The 20,090-nt window shown below is 37.8% G+C and overlaps 1 protein-coding gene and 1 pseudogene across 2 annotated transcripts in view; one reads left to right on the forward strand and one right to left on the reverse strand.

The window, feature by feature from the left end:
- The window catches only part of LOC120780465 (nephrin-like), a 791,640-nt gene that overhangs the window by 254,023 nt on the left and 517,527 nt on the right, over positions 1-20,090 (forward strand). For both annotated transcript variants that reach the window (XM_040112743.1, XM_040112744.1), the window contains exon 4: positions 17,360-17,511. In XM_040112743.1, coding sequence (XP_039968677.1) covers positions 17,360-17,511 — 152 coding nt within the window. The remainder of the gene's footprint in view (positions 1-17,359; positions 17,512-20,090) is intronic.
- On the reverse strand, positions 6,695-7,441 carry LOC120780466 (annotated as a pseudogene).

Below are 20,090 nucleotides of genomic sequence, written 5' to 3' on the forward strand. Positions count from 1 at the left end.
GAAAATATATTAAAGTTATATATTTAACCAATATTTTTGGGACAACTTTTCCATAAATTTTAAGAAAATTACACATTGCAACCATCTTCCGGTTAAAAGTCGGCCATCTTGGATTCCAACAGAAACTCTACCCTGGACTCCTCTTGGCGTTTCTATAGTGGCACCACTCAGCTGTGCCTTTGTTTACATAACATCAGCTGATAGTGACCTTACTCCTCCTCTACCGTGCTATTTATCACGTTTTCTAAAGAGTATTTGAATGCATTGGCTTTTGGAAGACAGACAATTTATAAAGTTTTTTTTTTTAAGTATTTGTAAGAGAATAACAAAGTTTACAACGTTACATTACTTCTATCACTGTGTGCACTTTATGATAAGGCCCATAAGACAGGTAGCTTATAGCCCAGTAAGTGTCACTTAATATATAAATATATAGGATTACGCTAGGATTGGCAGACTATTTACAAATAGAGAAAAATAAACTGGAGAGTTTTTACCGCGACATAGTGTCCATATAGCAGGATAACATTCTATTGGAGGAGCTTTTAACAGAAACTAGTAGTTAAATTCTAAATAAGAGAGTATAGCATCGGAGTACCCTTTAGTACACCATCCTACGATTTCAGGATTAAAATGGGTATGGTTGGATTGAGGTGATCTGCTTCTCTTTTGATTTGCTTTAACTAGCATATAACTGTTTACACAACTCCCAAAAGAGTTCCTTGTTGATGAATATTGCCTTATACTACTGTGCCCAAAAAATAAGCGGACATTTGAATTTAAACTGCGCGCGTCGAAGGATTTTGAGAATTTTTTTTTAGGTTGGTAGTACGGTCAGTCACATTTAAGTCAAATTTCATGTGAAAATATTCATTAGTGTTTGAGATACGTGTCGGTTTGTGAGCGGTTAAAAGTGAGTTTTTCGTTTTTTGCGATGTCGAAATTTGTTGAGCAAAGAATTTGCATTAAATTTTGTTTACGGAATCAATTTTTTGCTGCGGATACGTTGAGGATAGTGCAGAAAGCCTTTGGTGATGAGACTATGTCTAAAGAAATGTTTACAAGTTGTATAGTAAGTTCCAGCCGGCCGTGAACGTGTCCAACCACGATAATGCACCATCCCATATTGCCCTCGTAATTCGTGATCATTTCGCTAAAAACTCAACCCATATCGTTTCGCATCCACCGTATTCACCTGATCTGGCGCCGTGCGACTTCTGGCTGTTCACCAAGCTCAAAAGACCGCTCCGAGGACACCGTTTTTATACGACAGAGGAGATTCAAGCCGCAGCGAAGACGGAACTGAAGGACATCTCGGAAAGTGACTACAACCAGTGTTCCGAAGATTGGAAAATCCGTTGGCATAAGTGCATTGCATCGGAAGGGGATTACTTTGAAGGGGATAAAATTGATTTGGCAGAATAAACAAAGAATTTTCGAAATAAATACAATGTCACCTTATTTTTTGGGCACACTTTGCCAAAGGATCGAAATGATTAAAAAAGTTGATAACCTTTTTAAAGCGCGGCCGAAAGCCCCAATACCGAAAGAAGTGGTACGCGAAAGAGCTTAGGACATCCCGAAATATAATCCAAATAGCTAATGGGCATAGAACTTAATATTGCGTCATAACTGCTAAATATTTCACATCCTCTTGAAGCCGCGACAAAAAAAAATATCATGGGAAAAATACTGCACAAGTAGTAAAGTGATTCTCTTAGTGCATTGCATGGTTTCAAAAATCAAAGCTCTTGTGTTTGATGAACCGGTTATATTGGAGGTACAAAATTCCACTCTAAAAGAAATTAACAAATTAATGGGTGTTATTAAAAATATTACAGGTTTAGCTATTTCCACGATATTGGAACACATTTCCACGATCCGTTAGCTTACGCAAATGCCATCCAAAAAATTAAGGATCTTATAAATATGTATTAGTGGTAGCGAAAACCATATCAAATCTTATAAATCGCCGGGACTTTAGAATATTTCAGTTTTTGGACTGACCACCTCAAATTAGTGCACACAAAATGGAAACCCAATAGAAGCGAGAAAAGCGCTTCCGATGACCTATCAGTCTACCTTAAGACATCAGTTGGTTGGTTAAATGAAAATCCTTTTGGACAGATTCTAAACATCATTTTCCAAAACTGTTTCATATAGCGTATAGGGTTTGTCCGAAAAGTAACAGGACTAATTTTTTTCCGCCGCGACTGTACTTCGGAGCGTGCGCGAGTTAATTTTACATGAAATAAAAATTAGTTAAAGTAATACATTTTTGAGCTGCACAGAGATGTGTACTCTTTATCATTTGTTTAAGTTTGTTTACACATATATATTTTGATTAGATACATTATATTTTTGTTCTAAGATTAGGTTGTTGTTGTATTCAAACTCAAGGTTGTTTTGATGCATTCTGTCTATATCATAAGGAATACATTCCTTAACCCGCGTACCAACTGTATTCGGTAGTGAGGGTTCCTAGCTAACGAACGATCGGCTTGTGAGTTGTCTCCGAGCACCTGGAGAGTCAGGACAAACATTTTCGCGCGACGTGTGCGACGTGTTTATGTGAGTGCAGAGGTAAGCGATTAAGTTTTTTGTGAAACTGCGACAGATAAGTTTGATATGATCAAGCAGACTTAGCCAAATGTTGCTTTAGCAAGAAGTGGTGTGTTTCGGTGGCACCAGGTCTTTTTGGAGGAGAGATCGCTGAGGAAGACCATGGTGGAGCCCTGCGACTTCGACAAACACAGACAATGTGACTCGTGTGCCAAAATTTTTGAACTCAGATCGTTGACTAAGTATTCGACAGATTTCGAATGTTGATGGTAAATTTATCAAAATCTGTGGTTCAAGGCATTGTGACGGAGCACTTGCACATGCGCAAAGTGTGCTCACTGAGAACCAGAAATTGTGGAGAATGAAAGTGTGCCAAGAAAATTTTAATAGGTGTGAAAGTGATCACCAATCTTTGAATAACTTAATCACAGGTGACGAGTCATGAATCTTTGAGAATGATCCCCCCAAGCCCTCGCATTTTGAGACGACAGAGGGGATCCAAGCAGCATGCACCTCGGGTTTAAAGGCTATTACGGAGAATGCCTTCAATGCTTAGAAATCGCGCTGGTAGCGCTGCATCGACGTAGAAGTGGTCTATTTTAAAAGTTTTTAAAGAATTGTAACGATTGGTTCAATAAATTTTTTTGGACACACCCTTCGTCAAGGTTTGGAGGATCTGTTCATGGAACATATGTAGCTCTGACATATTAATAACAGATGGACAATCATTCGGAATGACGTACTATGATAGCAAACATTACTTCAGTTACTCACATTCTTGTGGTCAAAAGGGATCTAGAGCTAACGATAACAATGGGAAAATGCGACAGTTTAGACGAGTTTGTAAGGATTTGTGAAGGTACAACAGGTAGCAAAAATGTACAGTATACTCTTGATTACGTTGATGTTGTATGTCAACATGGTGAGACTAGGAAGATTGAAATAAAATAGAGTACTGAGATGGTAACGGCAGTGTTTAAAATGATTACTTCTCAACATGAACTACCTAATCAAATAATACTACTGAAAATATGATGGCACCGGTTGACATAATGCAGCCGAATGTGGAAGACGAATCAGGTTTCACCAAACCTTCACAAAATGAAAGACAATATCGCTAATATTGAACATTAACTGAAAGCAAAAGAATTTGCCTGGTACTTCTTGTTTCCTTACGAAAAAAAACGGGATTAAAGAACAAAGACCTATAAATATTGTCGCGTTAGACTACTTTCAGTTCAGAATTTTTAGAAATGACACAAGATTTCAATGTAACGACTGTCTCCATTATACATTATCTTTCTTTGAATATTATAGAATCAAAAACCCTATATCTGCAATAGGCAAAAAAAATTGTTAATCAAGAAGTAGCAATCAAAGATGTCCATTTTTCGACTTAACGACTAATCGAAAAGTATCCAGTAATTTTGAGTCGACATTTTATGGTAAGAGTAAGTGCTCTGTTTATAAAAAACAATGATAATGTGTTTGGCGGCAAAGTGAAAGAGCATTGGTGGCGTATTGAATTCCAGAATCAGAGTAGTCCTCATCTTCATTTGCTGATTTGGATCGAAAATTATGCAGAATTTGACTCAGAAGAAGGAAAACTTCTTCTGGGTCGTAATTGTTGGTATAGAATTCCTCCAGAAGAAGAAGATCCAGAGCTTCATGAATTGGTTAAAAAGTGTCAAATTTTTCGACACACACAAAATAATACCTCGATAAGATGCCGTTTCAACTTTCGACGTCAAGAATGTTACGAGACACAAATTGTGTCACATTCTTCAGATGATTTTCAGCGTAACGTAGGTAGAATTTATTTACTTAAACTTGGAAAGAAAGTTGCTTGGGTAAATAATTACCACCCAGAGTTATTATGTCTGTGGGCAGTCAACATAAGTAGATATTCAGCCATGCCGATCAAACGAAGCGATTACGTACTATATAGCAAAGAACCTATCGAAAGCAGAACCTGAAGGAATAGATTCTAAAATTTAGCAGGCAACATAAATTCAACGCGATTAAAATGATATTTCACGAAAACTGTTCATAATACGTTTGAAGGTTCTTCATGAACGACAAGTATCAGCTGCATAATGTGCACATAGACTTTGTCGTATCTCCTTACGAGACAGTTCTAGAAGCTGCATTTTTATACTCTCGCAACAATGTTGCTAAGGAGAGTATTATAGTTTTGTTCACATAACGGTTGTTTGCAAGTCCCAAAACTAAAAGAGTCAGATATAGGGTTATATATACCAAAGTGATCAGAGTGACGAGTAGAGTTGAAATCCGGATGTCTGTCTGTCCGTCCGTGCAAGCTGTAACTTGAGTAAAAATTGAGATATCGTGATGAAACTTGGTACGCGTATTTCTTGGCTCCATAAGAAGGTTAAGTTCGAAGATGGGCAAAATCGGCCAACTGCCACGCCCACAAAATGGCGGAAACCGAAAACCTATAAAGTGTCATAACTAAGCCATAAATAAATATATTAAAATGAAATTTAGCACAAAGGATTGCATTAGGGAGGGGCATATTTGGATGTAATTTTTTTTAAAGCGGGCGTGGCCCCGCCCCCTACTAAGTTTTTTGTACATATCTCGGAAACCACTGAAGCTATGTCAACCAAACTCTATAGAGTCGTTGCCTTCAGGAATTTCCATATATAGTTCACAAATGGAAGAAATCGGATAATAACCACGCCCACCTCCCATACAAAGGTTATGTTGAAAATCACTAAAAGTGCGTTAACCGACTAACAAAACACGTCAGAAACACTAAATTTTACGGAAGAAATGGCAGAAGGAAGCTGCACCCAGGCGTTTTTTAAAAATTGAAAATGGGCGTGACGCCGCCCACTTATGAACCAAAAACCATATCTCAGGAACTACTCTACCGATTTCAATAAAATTCGGTATATAATATTTTCTTAACACCCTGATGACATGTACGATGATGAATATGGTGAAATCGGTTCACAACCACGCCTTCTTCCAATATAACGCTATTTGGAATTTCATCTGATGCCTTCTCTGTATAATATATGGCCCATTCCATCAATTGGCGACATGGTTTTGTACCCGTGGTTCTCCGATTTTGTCGAAACTTTACATAGAATATCATAATATAGACCAAAATAAGAATATCTGTAAACTTTTTAGTGGTCAAAGTTGCTCCATTGTTTTTTGGCGCGGAATTCAAATTGAGATCAAACAAAAAAATGACAATTTCTTTTATTTTTTAACGACCTCAAAATTGAGTGAAAAAAATTTTGCAGTTATCCAATTTTATGTTAAAAAAATCTCAGCTTTCTGATCAAAATATTTTCAAAAACCAAAAAAATTTTCAAAATCCAAAAAAAAACATTTTTTTCCAAAAATCCCGTTTTTTGTGCTTTTCCCCCAATTTTTTTTCCAAAATTGACTTTTTCATTCGATTCCTTGTTCAATTTTACATAAGAATCAGTGTTCAAAAATATGGGACTCTGATCCCATGAACAGCAAAAAAAATTCAAATCTGTCGCTCAAAATCCGAAAAAAACAACTTTTTTCCAAAAATCCCATTTTTTGTGCTTTTCCACCAACTTTTTTTTAAAATAACACTGTCCAACAAATGAAGACTTTTTGAATGGAACAGAATAGCGACCCTATAATTCTGAAAGGGTATGTTGAGTAGATCATTTTTGTAGAACAAACTTATGGTCCAGCACGTCTGAGTTTTTTTTTACAGTGGGTAAAAATTTTAATTTTTTGGTCGAAGGGAGCATTATACTATATGAAAAAAATGTGGTAAGTTGATGCCTGAGGTCAGAGTTGTATTGTGGAATTGTATGAGGATTATTTTTGTGGAAGATCTTAACCCTCTAACTGGTTTCGTTATGGGTCAATATGACCCTTTTTTCGAGAAAATCAAAAAATATCCTTTAGAAAAGGACATTTAAGGATTAAAATATTCTACGAAAATGTTTGGCGGAAAATTTCAGTGGGGGTCACCAAAGACACCATTGTTGTAAATAAAGCTCTTTACGATTGATAAAAAAAAATATAGTTTTGTTATAATAGTGGTTTATTATAGTATGTATATTTATTTTTTTGCTTCAGCAGTAGTAGGACAATGGATTAAAGTTTAAACTTAATATGCTTTCCTGTATTTAGCTTGACGTGAATATTCCGATGTGCCAAGGTTTCTGTACAAGCCCCATACGTATTCAGCAGGCATTACACTTTGGGATTTCCCTTTGAATCTTTCTTCCAATACCTTTATATCCTGATGAAACCTTTCACCGTGTTCATCTGAAACCGCTCCAAGGTTTTCTTTAAAAAAATTGAGATGAGAGTGCAGAAAATGCAGCTTTAGTGACACTTTAACGCCAATATTGTTAAAACCGATTAGCATGCTTTCAATATTTTCTGCATAGTTTTGTGCTTTTGAGTTTCCAAGGAATTCTGATATAACCAGCTGCATAAAGTCAAATGCTGTCTTTTGCATATCCGACAGATGACCATAAAATTCTTCATCTTGTAATAATTTTCTTATATCGGGTCCAACGAGCATTCCTAGAAAAGGTAGTTTACATTAAATGAAATAAATTATTTCTTAAAACCGTATTTTACCTTCTTTTAATTTTGTTGCAGACAATCTGGGGAAAATTGTTTGAATGCGTTTGAAAGCATATCCTTGTGTATTTTAGCTTTTAATAAAATTTTTCACCACACCCAATTTAATATGCAGCGGTGGAAGTATGACCTTATCTTTTGGGACAAGAGATTCATTGATTACATTTAAGTCACCAATAATATTTTCTTTACGTTCTTCGAAATATTTAATATGATAATGGCTGCTGGTAGCACGTCAATCCCATTTGCAAAGAAAGCACATATATGTTGTGTATCCTGTATGCATTCCAGTCAATATTGCAATCATTTTAAAGTCTGCGCATACTTCCCATTTATATTTATAGTATTCAATTTTATTTAAGAGATTTGAAATATTTGCGTATGTTTCCTCCTTTTTTGTGGAATACGCAACCGGTATTGATGGATGCTGATTTCCATTGTGCAGTAAAACAGCTTTTAAGCTATGTTTTGAACTATCTATAAATAGTCGCCAAGCGGAAGAGTCCAGTGGAAGCTTTAGATATTTTAGAACCTCTGCAATACTGCAACGGTATACAAGTTCTTCTGATTTTTTAAAATAAGTTTCCAAATTGGCGTGTCTTGTTCTTGTAACTTTTACATCGGCTTTTATCAAATTCCTGTTTTTCAATCTGGAACATAATATTTCAGCTTTCTCTTTTGTTAGTCCTAAATCTCTTACAAGATCTTCACAATAAGCTTGGTCTATCAAATTAGGACATATGTTTCAACCACCAGGAGACAAGTAACTTATATCTGATATGTTTTCAACCGCCGCTGTTATTTCTGTATTGGCGTATGTCATATTGGCCGAAAATGTATGTGTAGGCGGTTGAGGCACCGGAACACCTTCACAGCGCACTTCTGGTAAAATGACATTATTTGCTGCTTCGTATGTCATTATCGCGTAGTGCATTTGGCTTCTACCAAATTTGTAATTTACGCAAAAATAGCATGTATCTGATTTGTGATTTTCAGGTTCAATCCATACAATAGGCGCAGAAAACAGCAGCGCCTTAGTACCGCCTTTGTACCAGGTCAAAAGACCACTTTCGCAAGTAGTACAAACAGTTTTTGGTATCCAAGCTTCACATAAAAATCTTCAATTCTTCAATTGTAGGGAATATCTTTCTTCTGCTTTGAAGGTGCGTAAAATGTCCACAAGTAAAACAAAACCAATCTCTTAATTTGCAAACAGAATCCGCCATACTTTTTTAAGCTTTAATTGTTCTTTTTTTATATTAATTTTAGTAAAAATCACACCCGATATGTACTGCTTAGTAAGTCAATTATGCTTAATTTTATCATACCCGATTTGTAAGTCACAGCTGACTAGACGCGAGAACTCAGTGTTTGGCCCGTCCGAATTTTATTTTTTTTATCAATCGTAAAGAGCTTTATTTACAACAATGGTGTCTTTGGTGACCCCCGCTGAAATTTTCCGCCAAACATTTTCGTAGAATATTTTAATCCTTAAATGTCCTTTTTTAAAGGATATTTTTTGATTTGATTTTTGATCAAATTGACCCATAAAGAAACCAATTAGAGGATTAAGATCTTCCACAAAAATAATCCTCATACAATTCCACAATACAACTCTGACCATAAGAGTTCTCTCAGGCATCAACTTACCACATTTTTTTCATATAGTATAATGCTCCCTTCGACCAAAAAATGAAAATTTTGACCCACTGTAAAAAAAAACTCAGACGTGCTGGACCATAAGTTTGTTCTACAAAAATGATCTACTCAACATACCCTTTCAGAATTATGGGGTCGCTATGCTGTTCCAAAAATGCTGTTGGACTGTGTAATTGGATAACTGCAAAATTTTTTTCACTCAATTTTGAGGTCGTTAGAAAATAAGAAAAGTAGTCATTTTTTTGTTTGATCTCAATTTGAATTCCGCGCCAAACAACAATGGAGCAACTTTGACCACTAAAAAGTTTACAGATATTCTTATTTTGGTCTATATTGGGATATTCTAAAGTTTCGTCAAAATTGGAGAACCACGGGTACAAAACCATGTCGCCAATTGATGGAATGGCCCATATACATTAGGAACCATTTGAAAAATATTTAAATGACGGATAATGAAATCTCGATTTTCACTTTATCATGCGAGAGTATAAAATGTTCGGTAACACCCGAACTTAGCCCTTCGTTCTTCTTCTTCTTAATTGGCGTAGACACCGCTTATGCGATTATAGCCGAGTTAACAACAGCGCGCCAGTCGTTTCTTCTTTTCGCTACGTGGCGCCAATTGGATATTCCAAGCGTAGCCAGGTCCTTCTCCACTTGGTCCTTCCAACGGAGTGGAGGTCTTCCTCTTCCTCTGCTTCCCCCGGCGGGTACAGCGTCGAATACTTTCAGAGCTGGAGTGTTTCCGTCCATTCGGACAACATGACCTAGCCAGCGTAGCCGCTGTCTTTTAATTCGCTGAACTATGTCAATGTCGTCATATATCTCGTACAGCTCATCGTTCCATCGAATGCGATATTCGCCGTGGCCAACGCGTAAAGGACCATAAATCTTTCGCAGAACTTTTCTCTCGAAAACTCGCATCGTCGACTCATCAGTTGTTGACATCGTCCAAGCCTCTGCACCATATAGCAGGACGGGAATTATGAGTGACATATAGAGTTTGGTTTTTGTTTGTCGAGAGAGGACTTTGCTTCTCAATTGCCTACTTAGTCCGAAGTAGCACCTGTTGGCAAGAGTTATCCTGCGTTGGATTTCTAGGCTGACATTGTTGGTGGTGTTTACGCTGGTTCCAAGATAGACGAAATTATCTACGTCTTCAAAGTTATGACCGTCAACAGTGACGTGAGTTCCAAGTCGCGAGTGCGACGACTGTTTGTTTGATGACAGGAGATATTTCGTTTTGCCCTCGTTCACTGCCAGACCTATTTGTTTTGCTTCCTTGTCCAGTCTGGAGAAAGCAGAACTAACGGCGCGGGTGTTAAGGCCGATGATATCAATATCATCGGCATATGCCAGCAGCTGTACACTCTTATAAAAGATGGTATCTTCTCAATTAAGTTCTGCAGCTCGAACTATTTTCTCCAGAAGCAGGTTGAAAAAGTCACACGATAGGGAATCGCCTTGTCTGAAACCTCGTTTGGTATCGAACGGCTCGGAGAGGTCCTTCCCGATTCTGATGGAGCTTTTGGTGTTGCTCAACGTCAGGTTACACAGCCGTATCAGTTTTGCGGGGATACCAAATTCAGACATCGCGGCAAAGCCCTTCGTTACTTGTTTTAAAACAAGAGAACCAGAACCGCGTTACAGAGTATTGCAATCTTGCAGAAGCGAACACGTGACTAGTTATTACAGTAATATATTTAAAAGATATCAAAAATGTTCGTTACAATCTCCCGACTACGATTTTATCAACATGAGCCTTACAGAGTTTGCAATATTGTTTGACCATTTTAACCGAAAAAAGTAAGCGAAACTGATGAAAGTGTTGATCATTATGCCTATGAAGAATATCGAAACATACGTAGTCCGCTCATTACGTTAGTACAGAAGAGCAAAATGGTTGCGAGAAAAGTTCCCGCAGTTCCCGCATAAGATCCAGAAAACTTTTTCTATAGCTTACTCTTTCAATATATACCTTATCGTTCGGAAACTGAATTATTTGAAAGTTTCGATAGTGCAAAAGAGGACCTTTTACGTCAAGAGAATCGTTTGAAGGAAATGAGTAGCCACATACCCCAATTTCGAGGGCTTAAAATGCATTCAATCAAGTACATGCATTTGAAATTTTATTACAGCCAGAGATTATACTTCCTGAAGGTAGAGAAAAAGAATTAGAGAACACTGAGTGAATATTGATCAAAAGTTATTGTTTACTATGATAGGGACAGGGAGTATTAAAAATACACTTAAATGTGATATTAGATGAGAGAAAATTTTCGTAACAGGTGGAGCAGGCACCGGAAAAACTTTCCTGTTTAAAGTATCGAAAAACCAAATTAACCGAAGTTATGGAAAATCGGTCGTGAAAATTAGTGCTCTTACTGGAATTGCAGCACGGTTGGTTGGTGACTCTACACTACACAGTCTGCTTAAACTACCAGTACAAAAAAATGTCGTAATAATTAACATGCCATTGCTTACTTGTAATTCATTGAAAGGGATGTGCCAGTTATGACATAACGTTGAGTTTCTGTTTATATACGAACTTTCTATGGTACCTTAAGAGATGCTTTGCATGATCGACTCATTTTTGCGCCAACTGAGGAGACCGGACGCTTGTTTTGGTGGTATAAATGTCTTACTCTTTGGTGATCTAATGCAGTTACTACTTGTCCTAGAACATGAAGTATTTCAACAGCCAGAACATATGAAACCCGCTGGACATCTGTGGCGACAATTCCGTCTGGTTGGACTTCAACAAAACATGCGTCAACAAGAAAACACGACATTTATAAATGTGCTTGATGTTATAAAAGTTGGAAGAAGACGTCTAAGAATCTTCAAGTTCTTCTTGGAAAAGTGTCAACAGATACCACTGAAGAATTCTCGATTGAGAAAGCTTTAAGAGTTTACCCAACTTATTGCCCAGTTGTTAGTCGTAATGAAAAAGTTCTTTATACGCTTAAGAACAAGACCAACTCATTAATACCACACGAAATTTAGGTAATAAGGACATAAATACTACAATACCTAATCATATCAATAAAGCAAGAGGTCTTCCGAATGTATTAAAATATTCTTTGCACCAACGTGATGTTAAGGTCGAACATTGACGTGTCAAAAGGTTTAGTGAATGGTAACATGGGATTCGTAAAAGAAATTATCTTGCCGAATTTTCGCATGGACCAAGTATATGTGGAAGATATCCCGTCAGTCCGTATTTATTTCGGCTCAGATGGTGCACACGTATTTAAGCCAATATCTATACAGTTTCCAGCAAAATATAGCTAAGGAATTGCTGAAAGACGAATGTTGCCAATAATACTGAGTTGGGCGTCGCCCGTTCTTAAGATGCAGGGTCGTACAGTTGATCATGCAGTAATTTATCTGGGTCCTCGTACTTAGTAGCTGTAGATCTTTGGAAGGTATTCGAATTGAAGAACTTGACTGCTCAAACTTGACAGGTAAAGCCTCAAACTTAACAGTAAAGCCTTAGAAGAAATGATTCAATGAAGAAGTAAGAGTTCATAAAGTTGTCGATAGAACTTGGACGCAAATAATATAACAATTAGTCACTAAAGGGTCAGAATAAAGATTAAATACTGCCTAATTATCAATTTACTTTAACAATACATACAACATTTCATAGTTAATATTTTAACTAATTTGGGGTTTCTCACATCAAACTAAAGTAAAAAGTAAAAAACATATATAGTTTAGAAAACTAAAACACACGCTTTTAAAACACATCAAATTAAAAAGACAATAATTCTAAGCTAACAATAATAATGGCACCAAAAGTTCGTATATTTTTGTAAGCAAAGCGTGAAGTGCTTTGAGATATATTTTTTCATATATCATACTTGTATAATAGCGTGGAATATTTTCACAATAATCCCCCAATTTTTGGTTTATTATTACTTCAGCTTATACTAAGAATTTTTGTTCACTTTTTAGTTTGATGTGCTTTAAAAGCGTGTTTTTTAAACTATATTTATTTTGAGTATAACAGAGACAAAAATATGCTATTTCTACTACTGCCCTTCAAAATATCCTAAATATATTTAGAAATATTCTAAATTGGGCTTTGAGGTGGTATGTTTAATAGTCACGGACCCTAACAAAGTAGCCAATCCTTAATAATTTGCACCATTTGGTTTGGGTCCTTATCTTGCCGGAAGGTATCAAATTATATTCTAACGTTGATTTTTACTTGTAGCACTCCAATTACCCGCCAAAAAGGCTAAATTGCCTTCCCTGAGGCCACATAGCTCTGAAAACCGTTATGATGCAAACAGTGTATAGTATTAGTATACAGTATCCTCAGTTCAAATAACCTGGGTATCAATTATCCTATACTCATTTATTTGAATAACTAATTCCGTATAAGTATTTTGACAAACTAATCAATAAAAAACATGAAATAAATTAAAGGAACAAAAACAAACTATATCATTCTAAATTGTTACATTGTTATTGTGCTTTACATTTTTAAAATTTTAATTAAAGATGTTTGTAAATTTTGTTATACTTTGTTCCGCATGCTACATGTTCATATATTACATATAACTTAATTCACACAAAAGCTTGTTTTATGAGTAAAAATGTTTTTTTGTATGCATGTACACATAACATTTGAAAACTTCGAAAACTGACGAAGGCTTTGGAGAACATCTTTCTCTTGCTCGTCAGCATCAGCCCCACCCATAATATCTTCACCAAGCATCATATGTTTTCAAATGCTGATGCCAGAGATTCGTTTAGTCAATTAACTGGGGAAATTAAAAGCTATATTTTTTTCAATAATACGTTTTTTTAGCCAATGCGGGGAAAGCAATTCAAGAAAGGAGGAGGATTTCAATCAATGCGCACATTGAAGCTGAAAAGTTCAGAATGTTGGAAGAGGCTTTCTCAGATAATTGTTTCTCGCGAGCAAGTTTTTTGATTGGTCCAAGTTATTCAAAGAGGGTGGAGAATGCGATGATGAGAAACCACATCCAAGACGACTATCAACATCAACTAATAATGAACAAGTTAATAAAATGAGGGAATTCATGTGACCATTGAAAACCATTCTGTAAGATAATTTAGGCCCAGAATTTTAGAAAAAATAAAGTACGATTGGTTCCAAAATCACTTAATGAGAGTTTTATTCAATTAACGATGTGTGGTGCACTCGGAATTCCTTCCGACCGGCCAAAATGTCGACAAAGAATATTATTTCAGTGTTATAAAAATAGGCCAGAATTGCGTGCCGGTTCTTACATCATCGCATACTACATTGATTCTTCCTGAGTTTTTTGAAATTTTCAACCAATATCGTCTCGAAAGAACCGTATTCACTTGATTTAGCACCGTATGACTTCTGGTTATTCATCAAACTTAAGAAACTGCTCCGGGGAAACCGTTTTGAGTCAATTGGCACAAGTAGAGTGGGGTCAAGCGGATTACTTTGAGAGAGGCGACATAGATTTTGAACAATGAATTAAAAATTTTACAATTCTGAACAAAATTTTTACTATTTTGGATGTACGGTATTCAACCGTGGGTTACGAACTGTGCAACTAATATTAATATAATACAAAGTTTCATTCGAAAATGATTAGAACAATCACGTGTTCACCTTGGTACATCAGCATTTTCATTGCCATAAAGATCTTGTTATTTCTAAGGTACAGAAAGAAGTAGAACTTTATGAGACTATATGAATCCGCTATTTACTTTGAAATATATAAAGAAAATGTTTCTCCCCAGATTGGCTTATACACCGTTTTTTCTATTCATATTTACATATATTAAGAGAACGGGGCTAAACATATTTTTATAATGCTCTCATTAGCTTCGCCTGAATGCACCTATGTGTGAGTTGCAACTTTTTCTAGTCTCTCTGTAATTATATTGATGAAACTTGGAAGACGAGTTCCTTGACACCCAAGAGAAGTCAGCATTGCAGATGGTAGTAATCGCGCCAGGACATCTCCTCTCTCATTTTTTTAATGGCGTGGCACCGCCCATAAAATCTTCTTAACCACAGAAGCTAACTCGACCAAACCTGCTGGGAGGAAGTCTTTTTAGCAATTATTTGTACACTATGAGTATATGCAAAATCAGAAATTAACCACTTTTATGTAGAAAATTAAAATGCATAACTCTCTGAATAAATACGCCACAAGTATTAATCCTCAGAAAAAAGATGGTCGGGAAGAGCTTTATAGGAACAGATGTAAGAATTGGACAATGGGCTTGGCACCGCCCACCGTTAGATGAAATCCTATATCTTATCCCACCTAATCAAATGTGGTTGTGAGATTATCCCGCCATTCCTCTCATACACTGTGAAATTTGCACAATTAGCGCCCCTAAGGCATTTAATCTTTTGCCCAAAAAAATGGTGCAATATTTTTTTTTAATAGCTTCACTTGTATGTCTGTATATATGCATTCATCTTTGTATGTTTGTAATTTCTAGTACTGAAACTGAATGACATTGACAAAATAATCAACAGTTTGATAAGCACAAGGCGCATGAAAATAAAATGCTTCTAAAGCTATAGCCACTGCGGAGGAATGGTTTCGAGGATTCAGAGCGCGTGAAAACGACACCATGGATAAGGCAGCCGGCGGAAGACCTGTGACGAAGAATACCGATCAAATCATGGAAAACATCGAGTTAGACCGGCATGTGACATATCGTGACATCGCACAGAAGATGGGAGCTAGTCACCAAACCATATTAAACCATCTGCAGAAGGCTGCATACACAAAAAAGCTTGATGTTTGGGTGCCACATGATTCGACGCAAAAAAAACCTTCTGGATCGAATCAACGCCTGCGATATGCTGCTGAAACGGAACGAACTCGACCCATTTTTGAAGGGGATAGTGACTTGCGACGAAAAATGGATAACATGAGCTGTTCCAATATGGCCAGACCCTTAATTCTACCATCAACTGCGAACAACTGGACCGTTTGAAGCAAGCGATAGACCAGAAGCGTCCAGAATTGGCCAACAGGAAGGGTGTAGTGTTTAACCAGGACAACGCCAGACCACACACTTCGTTGATGACTCGTCAGAAGCTACGGAAGCTCGGCTGGGAGGTTTTATCGCATGCGCCATATAGCTCGGACATAACGCCAAGTGATTAAGAGTTAAAAATTAATATAGTTAAAAAAAATTTAAAAAAACTTGCTTTTAAAGCACTTCATACTCAAGTGACAAATAATTCGTTATATTACTGACAGTAATATTAACAGAAAAATACTTGTATTATTTCGAGAAAAGCGTGGGATGCTTTGTGCCATATTTTTCGTATATTGGGAATATTACACATTTTTCAAAATAGTACAACTAGTTTCCAATCAATTTAATGGGTCTACCACGTCACTGTTGACAGTCATAACTTCGAAGTTGTAGTTAATTTCGTCTATCTTAGAACCATCATTATCAGCAACAACAATGTCAGCCTCGAAATCCTACTCTTGCCAACAGGTGCTATTTTGAACTTAGTAGGCAATTGAGAAGTAAAGTCCTCTCTCAACGAATAAAAACCAAACTATGCAAGTCACTCATTATTCCCGTCCTGCTATATGGTGCAGAGGCATGGAGGATGACAATATCTTATGAGTCGACGTTACGGGTTTTCCAGAGAAAAGTTCTGCGAAAGATTTATGGACCTTTGCGGATTGGCCACGGCGCATATCGCATTCGATGGAACTAAGAGCTATATGAGATATACAACGACATTGACATAGTTCAGCGAATTAAGAGACAGCGGCTAGGTCATGTTCTGCGTATGGACGAAAACACTCCAGCTCTGAAAGTATTCCACACAGCACCCGCCGGGGGAAGTAGGAGAAGATGAAAACATCCACTCTGTTGGAAAGACCAGGTGGAGAAGGACCTGACTTCGCTTGGGATATCCAATTGGCGTCACTTTGCGAAAAGAAGAAACGACTGGCGCGATGTTGTTAACTCGGCTATAATCACGTAAGCGGTTTCTACGCCAGTAAAGAAGAAGAAGTTTTTAATCAACATTACTGCCAGCATAAAGAATTTTTTGTACCTTTTAGTTTGAAGTACTTTAGAAGAGTGTTTGTTTTGGTTTTTTACCTATCTTTATTCACAGGAAATTTTAAATAACACATTCTTTCACTATTGTGCTCGGTACCGATATCAAATTTCATAGTATAATTCCTGACTTAGCAGTAATTCGAAAACCACACAGAGTGCTAAGGAATTGAATACGTTTCCTTGGTATTCTAAAGGTATATCAGTTCTTACCTAAGTTAAAATTTAAACAGGCAGAAATCAATTCGTTTCCTGAATATTTTATATGTATATTGTGTGTTACCCTATGTGGCTCTCTTTTAGTTTTAGATGTCACAAACAGCCGTTAGTCAATCAAAACTATTATGCTCTGCACAATTTACTTTGCGCGTATAAAAGTGTATATATGTTAATATCTCACATTTTTCTGAAATAGTGTTATTCAATATATTATGGTATTTTTTTTACATAGTTCCTCCGTTGAGTATTCGTTTACTTGGCGCACACCAGCCTCTTTCTGCCGGGCGCCGTTATGATCTATTGTGCCAAAGTTCTGGAGGGAGACCACCTGCAGTTATAACATGGTGGCAAAATAATATACGTCTGGAAAAAACTACCGAAACTGTAAGTTTTCTTCCTTTAGTTTCTGTAATACTTAATGCAAATAAAGGTTACTGTCTCCATTAATTCAAAACTTTTTATTTTCTTTCGTTTTCCTTTACGAAAAAGTTAGAAATCTGCTTCATATTACTTACAAATTTATAATATATGGTCATAAAGTCAACATGAAGTATGAATGCTTTATTAGAAACTAAAACATAAAAGAAAATTACAGGAAATATTTATTTCTGATTTAAAACATGCTACCAAATATTTCGTTATCAGATTTAGGTTAATTATTTACTTCTTCTTCTTCTTCTAAATTGGCGTAGACACCGCTTACGCGATTACAGCCGAGTTAACAACAGCGCGCTAGTCGTATCTTCTTTTCGCTACGTGGCGCCAAGTGGATATTCCAAGCGAAGCCAGGTCCTTCTCCACTTGGTCCTTCCAACGGAGTGGAGTTCTTTTTCTTCCTTTGCTTCCCCCGGCGGGTACTGCGTGGAATACTTTAAGAGCTGGAGTGTTTTTGTACATCCGGACAACATGACCTAGCCAGCGTAGCCGCTGTCTTTTAATTCGCTGAACTATGTCAATGTCGTCGTATATCTCGCACAGCTCATCGTTCCATCGAATGCGATATTCGCCGTGGCCAACGCGCAAAATGCCATAAATCTTTCGCAGAAGCTTTCTCTCGAAAACTCGTAACGTCGACTCATCGGTTGCTGTCATCGTCTAAGCCTCTGCACCATAAAGCAGCACGGGAATTATGAGCGACTTGTAGAATTTTGTTGTTGTTCGTCGAGAGAGGACTTCAATTTTCAATTGCCTACTCAGTGTTGGCAAGAGCAAGCCTGCGTTGGATTTCCAGGCTGACATTGTTGGTGGTGTCAATACTGGTTCCTAAATAGACGAAATTATTTACAACTTCAAAGTTATGTCTGTCAACAGTGACGCGAGAGCCAAGTCGCGAGTGCGACGACTGTTTGTTTGATGACAGGAGATATTTCGTCTTGCCCTCGTTCACTGCCAGACCCATTTTCTGTGCTTCCTTGTCCAGCCTGGAGAAATCAGAACTAACGGCGCGGGTGTTGAGGCCGATGAAATCAATATCATCGGCATACGCCAGCAGCTGTACACTCTTATAGAAGATGGTACCTTCTCTATTTAGTTCTGCGGCTCGAACTATTTTCTCCAAAAGCAGGTTGAAAAAGTCGCACGATAGGGAATCGCCTTGTCTGAAACCTCGTTTGGTATCGAACGGCTCGGAGAGGTCCTTCCCGATCCTGACGGAGCTTTTCGTGTTACTCAACGTCAGTTTACACAGCCGTATTAGTTTTGCGGGGATACCAAATTCAGACATCGCGGCATGAAGGCAGCTCCTCTTCGTGCTGTCGAAAGCAGCTTTGAAATCGAGAAGAGGTGGTGTGTGTCGATTCTCCTTTCACGGGTCTTTTCCAAGATTTGGCGCATAATGAATATCTATTCGGTTGTCGATTTTCCAGGTCTGAAGCCACACTGATAAGGTCCAATCAGTTTGTTGACGGTGGGCTTTAATCTCTCACACAATACGCTCGATAGAACCTTATATGCGATGTTGAGGAGGCTAATCCCACGGTAGTTGGCGCAGATTGTGGGGTCTCCTTTTTCATGAATTGGGCATAGCAAACTTAAATTCCAATCGTTGGGCATGCTTTCGTCCGACTATATTTTACAAAGAAGCTGATGCATGCTCCCTATCAGTTCTTCGCAGCGTGTTTGAATAGCTCGCCGGTAATCCATCGGCCCCGCCGCTTTGTTGTTCTTCAGGCGGGTAATTGCTATTCGAACTTCTTCGTGGTGGGGCAGTGAAACGTCTGTTCCATCGTCATCGATTGGGGAATCGGGTTCGCCTTCTCCTGACATTGTGCGTTCACTGCCATTCAACAGGCTGGAGAAGTGTTCCCTCTATAATTTAAGTATGCTCTGGGCATCGGTGACTAGATCACCTTTGGGGGTTCTACAGGAATACGCTCCGGTCTTGAAACCTTCCGTAAATCGCCGCATTTTTTCGTAGAATTTTCGAGCATTACCCCTGTCTGCCAGCTTATCAAGCTCTTCGTTCTCACGCATTTCAGCCTCTTTATTCTTCTATCTACAAATGCGTCTCGCTTCCCTCTTCAACTCTCGGTATCTATCCCATCCCGCACGTGTAGTGGTCGATCGTAACTTTGCGAGGTAGGCAGCCTGTTTTCTCTCCGCTGCGACACGGCACTCCTCGTCGTACCAGCTGTTCTTTTGCACTTTCCGAAAACCTATGGTTTCGGTTACAGCTGTACGTAAGGAGTTTGAAATGCCGTCCCACAGTTTCCTTATACCGAGTTGTTGACGAGTGCTCTCAGAGAGCAGGAGTGCAAGCCGAGTAGAAAATCGTTCGGCTGTCTGTTGTGATTGCAGCTTCTCGACATCGAACCTTCCTTGTGTTTGTTGGCGTGCGTTTTTTGCTGCACAGAGGCGGGTGCGAATCTTAGCTGCAACAATATAGTGGTCCGAATCGATATTAGGACCTCGGAGCGCACGCACATCTAAAACACTGGAGACGTGTCTTCCATCTATCACAACAT

Source organism: Bactrocera tryoni, unplaced genomic scaffold (genome assembly GCF_016617805.1).
Source record: "Bactrocera tryoni isolate S06 unplaced genomic scaffold, CSIRO_BtryS06_freeze2 scaffold_25, whole genome shotgun sequence".
NCBI lineage: Eukaryota > Metazoa > Arthropoda > Insecta > Diptera > Tephritidae > Bactrocera > Bactrocera tryoni.